This window comes from Jaculus jaculus, chromosome 8 (genome assembly GCF_020740685.1).
Source record: "Jaculus jaculus isolate mJacJac1 chromosome 8, mJacJac1.mat.Y.cur, whole genome shotgun sequence".
In the NCBI taxonomy this organism is placed as follows: Eukaryota; Metazoa; Chordata; class Mammalia; order Rodentia; family Dipodidae; genus Jaculus; species Jaculus jaculus.
The window spans coordinates 63340864-63356251 of record NC_059109.1 but is presented as its reverse complement, the minus strand read 5'-3'; the positions used below and the strand labels follow the sequence as shown (position 1 = coordinate 63356251).

Here is a 15388-nt window from a genome sequence, read left to right as displayed (position 1 = left end):
TCTCTCTCTCTCTCTCTCTCTCTTTCTCCCTGCCTCTTTCTCTTTCTGTCACTCTCAAATAAATAAATAAAAATGAACAAAAAATTTTAAAAAGATATCAGGAGAAAACAAATGTTAGCAAGGCTTTGCAGAAACAGGAACACTTATTAACTGCTGCTGGGAATGTAAGCTAATACAACCACTGTGGAAATCAATATGGAGACTTCTGAAAAGTACGAATATAGAGTTACCAACAGACCCTGTTATTCCCTTACTGGGCATTTACCCTGAAAGGTCCACACCTCAGTTCAGAGATATTTGCTCAACCATGTTTATAGCTGCTCAATTCATAATAGCTAAAAACTGGAATCAACCCAGGTGCCCATCACTGGATAATCATTCTAAGTGAACTCACACAATCACAGAAAGTCAACAGTTAAATATCTCACTCATCTGCAGTTCCTAACCTGGATCAGCCCAAGTTGCTGACATAACTGAATAGCATCTTGAGGCTTGAACAATAAGGGAGGTAGGGCTTGGGGTAGAGAAATGGTGGGGGGACACAAAACTGAACCCAAATTGAACTGGTACCATAGAATCCTGTATCCTGGAAGTCAGAATAAAAGGTGGAACCCTCAAGAGAACCTAAGAGGAAGTACCTGAATCAAAGGGCCCTAGAGAGAGTGAGATGAAAATTAACCTTAAATTTATCCTGTTTCTCTTTCTTCTGTGGATTTTTCATTTTTCTTTTCCCTTGGTACTAGTCTATAATTCTCTGTAAAGGATGTGGTCAACATCCACAATGAGCTGTTTATCAGAGAGACCTATTAGATCTCCCAAAACAAACAAAACAAATTTATGCCAGAGCACTTGATTATTCACCAGAGGTTAATGGTAAGACCGTACTGCTGAAGATACCAAATGCTCTTGGCGCAGACCATGGAGACACCTGGTTGGAATTAGAGGAAAGCCAGTCCCCAGACAATTAGCCCATCTAGTGCTACATGAGCTACTAGGATAAAGTAGTCAACATCTGTCCAAGCAATTCAAAGTCTAAGCACCTCAGAAGCAAACAACCTAACATGATGCTCACATAAGTGCAATAGTGGCACACAGCCATGGTGGGTAATGACTGTTCTTAGATTGGATAACAGATCTGTTCAGTGGAAAGGAAATCATATCTGGAACTAGGAAACAAGTTCAAATTATATCCAGATAATGATTCTGCTTTCCATTGTCAAGCTCCAACTAACCTTAGACTATTAGAGGGTCTATACCCTTTTAACTCTCTCTAAATTAATAATGGTTTTCCCATTTAGTTGGTATTGATTTCATTCTCCGTTGAAGAATCTGCTTCTATTTTTCAGATGGGAGCTGGACCTGATGAGATAACTGACCAGTGCATGCCACCCAGGCCCCAACTGAAATCACAGAAGATTTGGGGAAATGAGCAAGGGTGCTGCTTTCTTCGTGAATCTCATATCAGGACAAGGGTGATGGAGAAAGACACTGAGTACACTGAGCACCTACCAAACCAGAGATCCAAAGGCCATCTCTGAAGTAGACTTAAAATGCTCCCAGCATGGCTCAGGGAATTTTTTGGAATAGAGGGAAGAAAGATTTTTAGAGCCACAAGTTGGGACATTTTGTACAGAGACATTGCCTCTCCCCCATAACTGACTGCTGCCCCCATGACCCACAATCCCCATAGGATTGACCTGCATCTCCAATGAGGAAGGCCTGTTCAGAAAAGGGACAGGGAGGAGGGAAATGATGGTACCAACATGTGTTGTTTACATACAAAATATGTCCATATCTAATAAAAAAGATGAAAGAAATAAAAAGAAATACACCAAAACATAACTGAAAAATATCTTCTTAAACACATACACACAAACTCACTACTTAGGCATATTTTACTTACCTGCACTATTTTCCTCTGACATTACAGTATGGCATAGAGCAAGCAACCTAAGAAATTCATGTACTTTGGGATCTCCCAGATTAATGGCTTCCATCAGATTGTGATCAAAGAAATGAAATGTACTTTCTGCTTGAGATTTGACTGAGAACCCCAAAGGTTCTTCTTCCTGTAAGAGAACAACAACATCAAACCAACTTTTTTCCAACAATTATCTTTAACCTTTTTAGTTTTTTTTCTATGATTGCCTCAGTTTTAATTTTGAAAAATTTGCAACTAATAACTCATCCCCAGAAGATCTGAAAATGAAAATTCTCTAATATACATTCACATAAAAACATCCTACCTGAACTCTCCATCTTTGGGTACTTCTTGTAGATATCATGTGCCCCCTTGCCACCCTACCTTTAAGCAAAAATATATTACTATTTCAACTTTATGGTGGTCTCATAAATAATAAAATGTCCTTTTCTTTTCACAGTAGATTGCATCTCTCAACCTCCCACTTTATAAGGATACTATAATCATTCCATTCACTTCCCTCCCACACACATTTGTCAACTCTATTTTTATATCAAGACTAGTAATAAACTTTACATTGTACTTTGTAACCAAAATTAAGTAGTTATTTACCAAAGAGTATAAATAGGTACCTAACCATATGGCATGGGGCTGGTCTTATCTAAGGAATATAAGGAAATACTCTCCTGAAAACTTGGAGGCCTTAACATCAGACCTGAAACTCTGAAACTGCTAGAGGAAAAAGTAGGGGAAACCCTCCAACACATTGGTCTTGGCAAAGACTTTCTGAATACAACCCTACTTGCTCAGGCAATAAAACCTCAGATTAATCACTGGGACCTCATGAAATTAGAAAGATTTTGCACTGCAAAGGACACAGTGAAAAAAGCAAAGAGGCAACATACAGAATGGGAAAAAAATCTCTTAAGCTCTATTATCAAATCTTTCTAAACTGTTCTTTCTATGGACTGTGATTCCTGATACAAGAAACAAGATACTGACTCTGGAAGTTATGTGGCCCTGAATTTCTGGCACCCTAGCTCCTGCAGTAGAGCCCACCCAAGAGCCAAGAAAGGCTCTGTCGTTCTCAAAGATACCCCAAATTCCCATATCATTTCCTCTTATTCTGCAGGACTCTTCTTTGGAGAAATCCACATTTACTCTCTGGTGTGTGGCCATATACCAAAGCAATGAGCCTACCAAAAGTATGTAGAGAAAAATCATCTCTCTTCCTCCTCACCCTTGTAAAATCTAAATTAAATATCTTTAAACAAACCCAGGCTCTACTTCATGCTGGCTAATCCTGAAAATCTTTTCTGTGCCAAAGCCACAAACCCTTGCCTGTGATGAGGTCCCTAGAAGGTGAAGGGAAATTCCCTGGCTGCAGGGAGTGACAGCATGGAGCTGTCCTGAGTCTCCTTCAACAATGGCAAAAGTGTTTTTATTATTCCGTATTTTGCTTATAGTCCAGTCCAATATTCCTCAAGTCCAGTCCAATATTCCTCAAGTCTAATTTTTTTAATTTAGAGCATGAGTTATGAATTTAAATTTCAAGGAGACTTCTTTTTTTGGTTTATTTATTTAACAGAAAAAGAGACGAAGAAAGTAGGTGTGCTAGGGCCTTCTGCCACTGCAAATGAACTGTAGTCACATGCACCACTTTGTGCATCTGACCTTATTTGGGTAGTAGGGAATCAAACCTGGGCCATCAAGCTTCACAAACAAGTGCCTTTAAGCAATAAGCTATCTCTCATGCCTCTAGACTTCCTTTATTAAAAAGCATTTTGTGGGCTGGAGAGATGGCTTAGCAGTTAAGTGCTTGCCTGTGAAGCCTAAGGACGCCAGTTCGAGGCTCCATTCCCCAGGACCCATGTTAGCCAGATGCACAAGGGGGCGCACACATCTGGAGTTCGTTTGCAGTGGCTGAAAGCCCTGGTGCACCCATTCTCCCTCTCTATTTGCGTCTTTCTCTCTCTGCCTGTTGCTCTCAAATAAATAAATATTTTTTTTAAAAAAAGCATTTTGTACCATTTGTCATATCCTGAAATTAGTCTCTGGATTGTTTCAAGGACACATAAATCACTTCTGATCTATTTCATGGTTGTTAACTCTACTCTAGGCTTTATGCATTTCCATACTAGGAAGGGGCTAAGAGCAGAGGGTGATTGCACAGAGGACGCTGGGACTCCCCAAAGTTCTGCTACACTGTGGGTTATGCCAGGAGTCAGCCATCATGTTTGTCCCCAGAGGCTTGCACCTTAGTCTTGGCTCTAACTGTGTACTCACAAGTAGAGTTAGGGATAGCTGGGAAGTTCATGTACAGCTGCCTGGACAACTGAAGAAGGCAACAGCATGTAGGAGAGGCTAGAGAGCCATGGTTTGTGTTCCTGAGATGCAGCAGGATGGTGTCAGAGTTTGCTTTTGTCAATCCTGTTCCTGGAGCTCTGAGCCTTGCAGTGGCCAGGGTCAAAGCATGAGCTCATACTCATGTAAGGGCACTGGATAGCCACTCCTAACGACAATCTTTTAAAATTCAAAATTACACCCTCCAAGTATTTTTCAGTGTTTGTAAGGCAGTGCTCCCTCAAATGTTTGGCTGTCTAATGTTAAGCATAACCTCCTTTCAAAGCCATGCACCAAAGCAATGAGTCTACCAAAAGGATGTGGAGAAAAACCATCTCCAATGTTCAAATGCTTTTTAAAAACCCAGAAAACTGGGGCTGGAGAGATGGCTTAGCGGTTAAGTGCTTGCCTGTGAAGCCTAAGGACCCCGGTTCAAGGCTCGGTTCCCCAGGTCCCACGTTAGCCAGATGCACAAGGGGGCGCACGCGTCTGGAGTTCGTTGGCAGAGGCTGGAAGCCCTGGCGCGCCCATTCTCTCTCTCTCCCTCTCTCTGTCTTTCTCTCTGTGTCTGTTGCTCTCAAATAAATAAAAAAATTAAAAAAAAAAAAACCCAGAAAGCTGAATTGTGCTTTGTTTTGTTTCTTCAAAATCTACCTGATGGCAAAACTTGACTTGACAGCACATTTTGGTGGCAATATCTGACCTGAATTGTTACAGGGTTTTATTTTGTAAATCTGCTTCGTACTTGAGAATTAACATTTTCCAGTACAAAAATATTAATGTATTTGATTACCAGGTACTTTCTGAAGTCACTGAAGCTATTAATAATATGAAGGCAAATATGTCATTATTTTTCTACAACCAGAAACATGAATTCCTAACCAGTCCCCAAGTTTTAAATAAACTATTATAAACCAGTTGATTATGAAAAGAGTAGATGCTATTTTAACTAGAAACAATGCTGAGGGCAATTTGAATTATTAGTTCCACATTATAGATACCCTTATTAATACCTGCAATAAAATTGGAGCCAAGTATAAATTGATCATTTGAAATCAGATTTGCTCTAAAATTAGTAATAGTGAATAAAATAAGAAATATTTAATCTTTGCAGTGGGCCAGTGGTGACAGCCTCATGCAAGTGATAATGCACAGCCAAACAATCATGTGCAGTAGACACTATTTATTGGCCCCAATTGACAGATGAGAGGCCACATAGCAAAGGCCAACTGATCAGAAGTAGAAAACAGAACTAAAAGTCAAACAAAATTCTAAGCTTTCTGGGCTGGAGAGATGGCTTAGCGGTTAAGCACTTGCCTGTGAAGCCTAAGGACCCCGGTTCGAGGCTCGGTTCCCCAGGTCCCACGTTAACCAGATGCACAAGGGGGCGCATGCATCTGGAGTTGTTTGCAGAGGCTGGAAGCCCTGGCGCGCCCATTCTCTCTCTCTCCCTCTATCTGTCTTTCTCTCTGTGTCTGTCTTTCTCAAACCAATAAATAAAAAAAATAAAAAAATGTTAAAAAAAAAATTCTAAGCTTTCAACAGTTTGTTATGACAACTCCCTAATCTAATTTTTATTTCCCTAACTAATCTCTAATTTAAGAATGACTATCACTGATCAAATATTTACATTATAGGTTTTTTATTAAGCATTTGCTAAGTTTTATGGTGTTAAATGTCCCTGAAAAGTCCATATGTAAAGGTTTGGTCCCCAGAGGAGCCATATTGGGTGATGTTATAAACCTTTAAGAAATGGGTCTTTTTTTTTTTTTTTTTTTTTGAGGTAGGGTCTCACCCTAGCCCAGGCTGGCCTGGAATTCACTCTTTAGTCTCAGGGTTGCATTGAACTCATGGTGATCCCCCTACCTCTGCCTCCAAAGTGCTGGGATTAAAGGCATGTGCTACCATGCCCAGCTAAGAAATGGGTCTTGATGGGAAGTCCTTAGGTCATTAACAGTGTGTCCTGGAAGGGTTTTTTTTTTTTTTTAAAGTTTTTTGGTTCATTATTTATTTATTTATTTGAGAGCGACAGACATAGAAAGAAAGACACATAGAGGGAAAGAGAGAGAATGGGCGCGCCAGGGCTTCCAGCCACTGCAAACGAACTCCAGACGCGTGCGCCCCCTTGTGCATCTGGCTAACGTGGGACCTGGGGAACCGAGCCTCGAACCGGGTTCCTTAGGCTTCACAGGCAAGCGCTTAACCGCTAAGCCATCTCTCCAGCCCATGGAAGGGTATTTTAACACCAAAATCTCTGTCTCTTCTCTGATTCAAAATGAGACCAACTACTCTGACATATATTCCCACCATGATGTGCCACAATGTGCTCCCTTACCAGAGGCCATCTCGTCTTGGACATGGTGCTCACAAAACTATGATCTAAGCAAGCCTTTTCTTTTTGTAAATTAAGCTACCTCAAATACTTCATTGTAGTAAGGCAAAGTTGTTAATATATTTTAGCAAAGCAACATATACAGATGGTTATGGGGCAGATTAGGGGCAATAGGCCCCACAAATATAAACTAAAAGTGGCTAGAGACAAGAAATGTCCTTGAGTCTGTTGAGGACAAAGCTGGTTTTTCCTTACTCTTTCTCCCTAAAGGAGTTCTTGTAGCCCCTACTTTGCTAGAGACCAGAAATGAAAGGGGGGATATGATTTTTCCTTATGTCTTTCATTCCTAAAAGAAAAGTACCCCTTTGCAAGAAGCACCTAGATATCTGACATGACTAGAGAACTAGACTGACCAGCTCAGCTCCCATCTAGTAAATGTCCATAAAAGACCCAATCTAATCAGGGTCTTGAGGTGAGCTTTCCTATCTCTGGGCAAGTGCTCTTTCATCTTTCATCTTTCCTTCTCTTAAGATTTATCATAAAATATGGCAAAACTTCACCCTCCATAGTCTAGAAATTTCATTCAACAAAATTCATAGAACAAGAACCTAGAAGCCACTGCCTTGGTGGAAGCTTTGAGTGCCCATGAGCATCTGCCACTCGAACTCCTAGACTGTAGTCCAATCAAGAGCTGAGAAAGCTTTGCTCCATTACTCTCTCAAAGACACCCCAAATTTCCTCATTAGTTATCAAATTAAATAGTATAACTGCTATGGTATGTATGACCCCTTCAAAATTAATTTTGGAATTTAATTGTCATTTTAACAAGATTAAAAGGCAAGACCATAGAATGGTGGTTAGGCAGTAGGCATTGCCATAATGAATGGGCAAAGGCCATTACTATGGTAATGGATTTACTAATCATGAAGATGCTCCAAACAGAAACAATATTTCTGTTTGTGCATCTGACCTCCCTTTTACCATGTTAGGATACAGCAAGAAGGTACCCACTATAATCCCCCCTTATACTGGAGTCCCCAGATATTAGAGCTATTCAAACTTCTATTGTATATAATTTTCTCAGTCTATACAATCCATTCTAGCAGGAGAAAATTAACTAAGATGACAGGCTATACAATGTGATACATGCTCTGATGAAGCAGGAATATTGTACCAGAATATAGGTATTAACGAAAAATTCCCAACCAACTAACACCAAAAATGAAGCTTAAAGATGCAAAAGAGTTATCCAGACAGTGAGTTGGGACCTACATTGTCTTAAGGTGAGGACACATTTGGAGAGATCTACGTAAGAAATTGAATGTGATCAACAGCACATTGCGAGTGTTAACTGCATACTGGTACTGGGAGTTACAGGCCAATACCAAGGGAAAAGAAGGAAGAAAAAGGTTATATAAAAGAGAGAGAGAGAGAGAGAGAGAGAGAGAGAGAGAGAGAGAGAGAGAGGGAGAGAGAGAAAGAGAAAGAGAAACAGGAGAAGATTAAGGTCAGTCTTCATCATATCCTCTCCAGAGCCCTGTGATTCAGGTGTTCCCTCTAAGAACCTGATGAAAGTTCAACCATTTAGTCTGTCTTCTAGGATATAGAATTTTATGATACCATTGCCATTTGGGTCCAGTTTTGCCCCCTTCTGCATCTTTACCTTCCCCTCCAACCCCAACTCCCTACTGTCCAGTCCTCAAGATGCTTATTAGGTATGTCAGCATCTTGGACAGATTCAGGTTAGGAGCCACAGATGACTGAGACCATGTGATGATTATCTTTCTGTGATTGGGTGAGTTCAATGAGAATTATCTGTTCCAAGTTAGACCATTTTTCTTCAAATTTCACTGTGTCACTTTTCCTAACTGCTGTGTAGAATTCCATCATGTAGATATACCACATTTTAGTTATCCATTCATCTAATGATGGACATCTGGGTTGATTCCATCTCTTAGCTATTATGAATTGAGCAGCTATAAACATGGTTGAGCAAATCTGTCTGAACTGAGGTGTGGAGCTTTTGGGGTAGATGCCCAGTAGGAGAATAACTGGGTCTGTTGGTAACTCTATAGCCAACTTTTTTAGTAGTCTCCATATTCTTTTCCATAGTGGTTGCACCATCTTTCATTCCCACCAACAATGAATGAGGGTTTCTATTTCTCCGCATCCTTGCCAGAATTTGTTTTCATTTGATTTTTTAATGTTTGCTATCCTTACTGAAGTAAGGTAGAATCTCATAGTTGTTTTAATTTGCATTTCCCTGATGGTTAGGGATGATGAACATTTTCTTAAGTGTGTGTTTGCCATTTGTATTTCTTCCTCTGAGAACTTCTTGTACACTTCTCTGTCCCATTTTGTTAGCCAAATCAAGAGCAGCTGGTTTCCCACCATGGCTGTGAGCCACTATTGCACTTGTGTGAGCATCACAACAGGTTAGTTGCTGTTAAGTAGGTTAGACCATGAGTTGCTTGGACAGATATTGGTCATTTTCCTCTAGTTGCCCATGTAGCAACTTCTGGCACTAGATGCACTGACTGTCTGGGGACTGACTGTCTTCCAGCTTCCAGCCATGTCACTCCATGTTACATTTCAACCACATATGGTGTCTTCTGCAGCAGGGTCTTACCACTTACCTTTGGTGGGTCATCAAGTACTCTGACAGAAATCTTTAATTGTTTTAGGAAATCTTGTAGGTCTCTCTGATCAAAAGCTCATTGTGGATGATAACCACCTGCTGGTACTGGGAGTTACAAGTCAGTGCCCACAAAGAGATAATAATATAAAGGAGAGAGAAAAGAGAGAGAAGCTGTAGAAGATTAAGGTCAGTCTTCATTGTACCCTCTCCAGTGCCTTGTGACTCAGGTGTTCCCTCTAAGGGCCTGGTAAAGGTTCAACAATTTGGTCTGCCTTTTAGGATATAGAATTTTATGGTACCATTGCCATTTGGGTCTAGATTTGTGTCCTCCATCCCCTCCCTTATCCTCCCCTCTCTCCCTCCCACACACCCTATTGTCCAGTCCTCAGGATGCTTTCTGGGTATGTCAGCACCTTGGGTAGATTCAGGTAAAGTGCTGTAGATCAGTGAGACTATGTGGCAATTATCTTTCTGTGATTGGGTAAGTTCACTAAGAATGATCTGTTCCAGGTTCAATCATTTTTCTTCAAATTTCATTGTATCATTTTTTTCTTACTGCTGTGTAGAATTCCATTGTGTAGATACACCACATCTTGGTTATCCATTCTTCTAGTGATGGACATCTAGGTTGAATCCAGCTCTTAGCGATTACAAATTGAGCTGCTATAAACATGATTGAGCAAATCTCTCTGGACTGAGGCTTCAAGGTTTTAGGATATATGCCCAGTAAGGGAATAACTGGGTCTGTTGGTAAGTCTATAGTCAGCTTTTTTAGGAGCGTCCATATTGCTTTCCAAAGTGGTTGTACCATCTTACATTCCCACCAACAGTGAATGAGGGTTCCTATTTCTCCACATCCTCATTAGCATTTATTTTCACTGGGTTTTTTTGATGTTTGCTATCCTTACTGGGGTAAGGTAGAATCTCATAGTTGTTTTAATTTGGATTTACCTTATGATTATGGATGATGAACATTTTCTCAAGTGTGTATTTCTTTCTCTATGAACTGCCTGTCCAGCTCATTGCCCCATTTTGTGAGTGGGTTGTTTGACTTTTTATTGTTTAGATTTTTGAGCTCTTTGTAGATTCTGGAGATTAGGCGTCTGACAGTTGGATATTCAGCAAATACTTTCTCCCATTCTGTGAGTAATCTATTGGCTTTGCTTATTGTATGATTGTCTGTGAAGAAACTCTTCAGCTTCATGTGATCCCATTGGTTGATTGTTTAAGATCCTGTGCTATTGGGATTTGCTCAGGAAGTCTTTTTCCATTGCTATATCATAGAAATTTCCTTCTATATTTTCTTCCAGCAGTAGCCGAGTTTCCCATCTTATACTGGGGTCTTTGATCCATTTGGACTTGAGTGTTGTGCATGGCAAGATGTGTGGATCAAGTTTCAATTTCCTGCATATGGTTATCCAGTTTTCCCAGCACCATTTGTTGAAGATACTGTCTTTTTTCTAGCCTATATTGATAGGGCCTTTGTCAAATATCAAGTACTGTAGTTGCTTGACCCAAAGTCTGGGTCCTCAATTCTATTCCATTGGTCTATACTCCTGTTTTTATGCCTGTACCATGCTGTTTTTATTAATATGGCTTTGTAATATAGCTTTAGATCAGTTATGGTGATGCCTCCAGAGGTATTTCTTTTGCTGAGGAGATGTTTGGATATCCAAGGCCTCTGCCCTTCCATATAAATTTTGAGATCATTTTATCTATCTCTGTGAAGAACGATGTTGGGATTTTAATTGGAATTGCATTAAATCTGTATATTGCCTTTGGGAGGATTGCCATTTTCACAATGTTAATTCTGTCTATCCAGGAGCATAGGAGGTCTTTCCATTTTCTCAAGTCCTCCTCAATTTCTTTTTTGAGTGTTTTTATGTTTTCATTGTATAGATCTTTCACTTCCTTGGTTAATGTTATTCCAAGGTATTTTATTTACTTTTTTGGTTTTGTTGCTATTGAAAATGGGACCATGTCCCTTATTTCTTTCTCTGTATCTTTGTCATTTGCATATAGAAAGGCTACTCTTCTTTGTTCATTGATCTTGTATTCTGCTTACTCTCCATTGGAGAATCTGCTTCTTTTTTGCAGATAGATGCAGATTCTAAGGAGAGAACCACCCCATCATACCTCAAATGGGCCTTAGCTGAAACAAACAATAATTGGTGAAACAAGCAAGGGTGCTGTTTCCTTGGTGAACCTTGTACCAGCACAAGGGTGAAGGAGATTAACACAGAGAACAATCAACTCCTACCAAATCAGATATCCAGACACACAGAGACTCCCAAGACCTCATCACTGAAGCAGACCCAAAGTAAACCCAAAATGGCTCAGGGAAATTTTATGGAAGAGGGGCCAAAAAGAATGTCAGAGCCACACATTGGGTCGTGATATGCAGAGACATTTCCTCCTACCCATAACTGAGGGCTAACTCCACAGTGCATGACCCATATAACTCAACAAGGAGTGGCCAGGGGGAGGGGCAAGGACAGGGTGGAGTCTAACAATGGTACCAACTTGACTGTATTCACTGAGTACAAAACTAATTAATTAAAGAAAAAAGACCATTTGGGCTATAAAGGTGGTTCAAAAGTTATGGTACTTGCTTGTAAAACCTAACAATCTGGGTTCAATTCTGGGGAGTACCCACAAAGAGGCACATGCATCCTGAGTTCATTTTCAGAAGCTGGAGGCCCTGACACACCCATCATTTTTGTCTGTCTGTCTTCTCTCTATCTCCCTCTCTCTTTCTCTCTCTCTCCTTGTAAATAAGTAAATAAAAATATTTTAAAAATGTTTTTTAAAAAGATCCTTTGCCTCAATTAAGTTGGCTTTATTCCAATGATGTAGGAGCATTGTTGGTCCAAAATATGTAAATCAATACATGTAATTTATCACATAAATAGGCACAAGTATAGAAACACATGATCATTTCAATATGTAGAAAAGGCCTTTGATAAAATCCAACATCCCTTCATAATAAAAACACTGGAGAGACTAGGTATAGTGAAGATATACCTCAACATATTAAAGGCTACATATAACAATCCTATATGGCCAATATCATGTTAAACAGATAAGACCCCAAAATATTTCCAGTAAGATATGGAATAAAACAAGGGTGCCCATTCTCTCCATTCCTATTCAACACATTTCTTAAAATCTTAGCAAGAATGATAAGACAAGGAAAGTAAATAGAGGAGTTACAATTTGGAAAGGGAGAAGGCAAAGTATCCTTATTTGTACATGGTATGATGATATACAAGAAAACCTAAAGACTCCACCAAAAAACTCATAAAACTGCTAAATACTTTCTGCAAAGTGGCAGAATACAAGACTAACACACAAAAAATCACTAGCTATCTTATATGCCAATGAAAAATGTGCTGTGAGAGAAGTCAGAGAAACAGTCTTATATAGACAGTAGTAATAAACATTAAATATTATAATGTTCCTAATCAAGGAAATGAAAGAACTCTGCATTAAAAATTTCAAAACACCAAGGAAAGGAATTAAGAAAGACATTAAATTATAGAAAAACTTCTCATGCTCATGGATTAGAAGAAGTACTATGTGAAAATAACCATCACGCCAAAACAATATACAGACTCAGTGCAATCTCCATCAACATGCAGTAGTGTTCTTCACAGAAATAGAAAAATCACTCTCAAGATTCACACAGAAACCCAAAAGATCACAGATAGTCAAAGTGATATTGATCAAAAGTATACTACTGATGCTGTTCCTACAACACATTTTAATAAAGACAGTTTGATACCCGCAGAAGAACATACATGTAAGTCATTGTAAGAGAACAAAGGATCTAAATAAAGCCCATTTAACTATAGCTGCCTGATTTTAGACAAAGATGCCAAAACTACATGCTGGATAAAGTGATGATATTGTCATTAAGTGGTGCTAGGGAAATGAGCTACCTTCATTTAGAAAAATAAAATTAGACCCTTATCTCTCACCCTTCACAAAAATCAATTTTAAGTGGATCAAGGACCTTAATGTAAGATCTGTAACTCTGAAATGACTAGAGTTTAAAAAAAAACTGGAGAAAATACTTCAAGATATAGGAGTAGGGAAGGACTTTGTTAATAAGAGCCAGGTTACTTAAGAACAAAAAGGCAAACAATCAACAAATAGGACCTCAGAAACCAAAATGCTTTTATACAGATAAAGTAACCATCAATTGAGTCAAGAGGTAATCTACAGAATAGGAGAAAATCTTCACCAGCTATATATCTGATAGAGGATTAATATCTAGAATATAAAAACATCTAAAAAGAACTAAACAATAAAAACATCAAACAACCCAATAAAAAAAATGGGCTATGGATCTGAGAGTTCTCAGAGGAAGAAATACAAATGGCCAATAAATATTCTTGAAGTGTTCAATATATTTAGTCATCAAGAAGTGCAAATTCAAGATTCCATTTCACCTCAGTCAGAATAGTTTCCATCAAAAACTCAAATGACAGTAAAATGTTGGCAAGGGTGTGGGGAAAGAGGAACACTTGGTTCACTGTCAGTAGGAGTGTAACTGTTGCAGCCACTATGGAAGTCAGTGTGGAGGCTTCTCAAAAAACTAAAATTAAAACTACCATATGACCTAGCTATACTACTCCTGGGTATATCCCCTAAGAATTTGACTCTTTACTATAGAGATACTTGCTCATCCAAGTTCATCACTCTTCTATTCAATCAGCCTAGATGCCCATCAACTAATGGATGGATAATGAAGATGTGGTAAGAAACACAATGGATTCTTATTCAACTGTAAAGAAAAATGAAATAATGAGACCTGCTAAGTGAAGTAACCCAGACTCAAAATGTCAAATACTGTCTGGTCTCTGTTTTACACATATGTGACTTCATAGTTCTAGTTTTGTATGTAAGTTGATTCACATAGCTTGCTATTCAAGCAGGATTAATGTTAACTCTATTCAAACCTCTCCAAATATCAAAATGGAACCCCCACTCTAGCTCATTAACTCTATGAGGAAGCACAACCCTAACAAAAAGCCAAAGATACTATGAGAAGATAAGAAAAACAAGCCAACATCTCCAATGAATATAACACAAAAATCTTCAGCAAAATGCAAGCAAATTGAATCATATACAGGGTGACCAACCTTTTAACATTGTGACATGATGTTATTGTCTACAAATATCTTGGGCTGCTGCATTCATAGCTATCCTGGGTGTTATAGTCACCTCCATGCTGCTGGCATGAACCTCCAAACCCAATACAGTTTATGGGAGAAAGGGATTTATTTGAAACAGATCCAAGGGAAGTTCCATTGATGGTAGAAGTTGGCCCCTTTTTACAGATCCATGCAGAGAGAAAAGGCTACCACCAGCACCAAAAGTAAACACAGCCCAGCCACAAATAGCAGGAAAACCCTGACAGAGATCAAGCACTCAGGCTGGAATTCACATCCGCCCCCAGTAACACCTTAGGGCTGGGCCCCAGGATCAGCCCACAGTAATACCTCTTCCAGCCAAGTGGCTAGAAATCTAAGCTACAAGCTTTATTAAAACATTTGAGTATAAGCCGGGCGTGGTGGCACATGCCTTTAATCCCAGCACTTGGGAGGCAGTGGTAGGAGGATGACCATGAGTTCAAGGCCACCCTGAGACTACATAGTGAGTTCCAGGTCAGCCTGGGCCAGAGTGAGACCCTACCTCAAAAAAAAAAAAAATTGAGTCTATTGGGGTACATAAATTCAAACTACCACAATCCACCTCTGGTCCCTAGTAGACTCATAACCATCTCAAGTTATGAATTGTATTCAGTCCAACTACAAAAGCCCCCATAGTTTTTACCAACTTATTGTTCCAAAGTTACAATTCTCATCTACTGTCTAAGACTGTCTCTTAACTGTGAGTCCTGTAAATCAAGCACTTTAGATACTCCCAATATATAATGGCACAGAGTAAACATTTCCATTGATATAAGGCATTACAAAGACTGGACTAATACAAACTCAACAATCATTAGGCAAACATTTGAAGTACAAGTCCAACATTCATAACAGGTAACCAGTGACAAGTCTAAGTTTTCCAATTCCACTCCTTCAGCTGGGCTGAGTAGTCAGGGAAAACTTTCATTCCAACCAAGCAGTGTTCTATGACAGTC

At 39.3% G+C, this 15388-nt stretch overlaps 1 protein-coding gene across 1 annotated transcript in view; it reads right to left on the bottom strand.

Annotated features, from left to right (window-relative positions):
• Atp8b4 (ATPase phospholipid transporting 8B4 (putative)) overlaps positions 1–15388 on the bottom strand; it is a 310406-nt gene that overhangs the window by 126320 nt on the left and 168698 nt on the right. Inside the window, 1 exon segment of the mRNA XM_045157629.1 lies at positions 1904–2069. Coding sequence (XP_045013564.1) covers positions 1904–2069 — 166 coding nt within the window.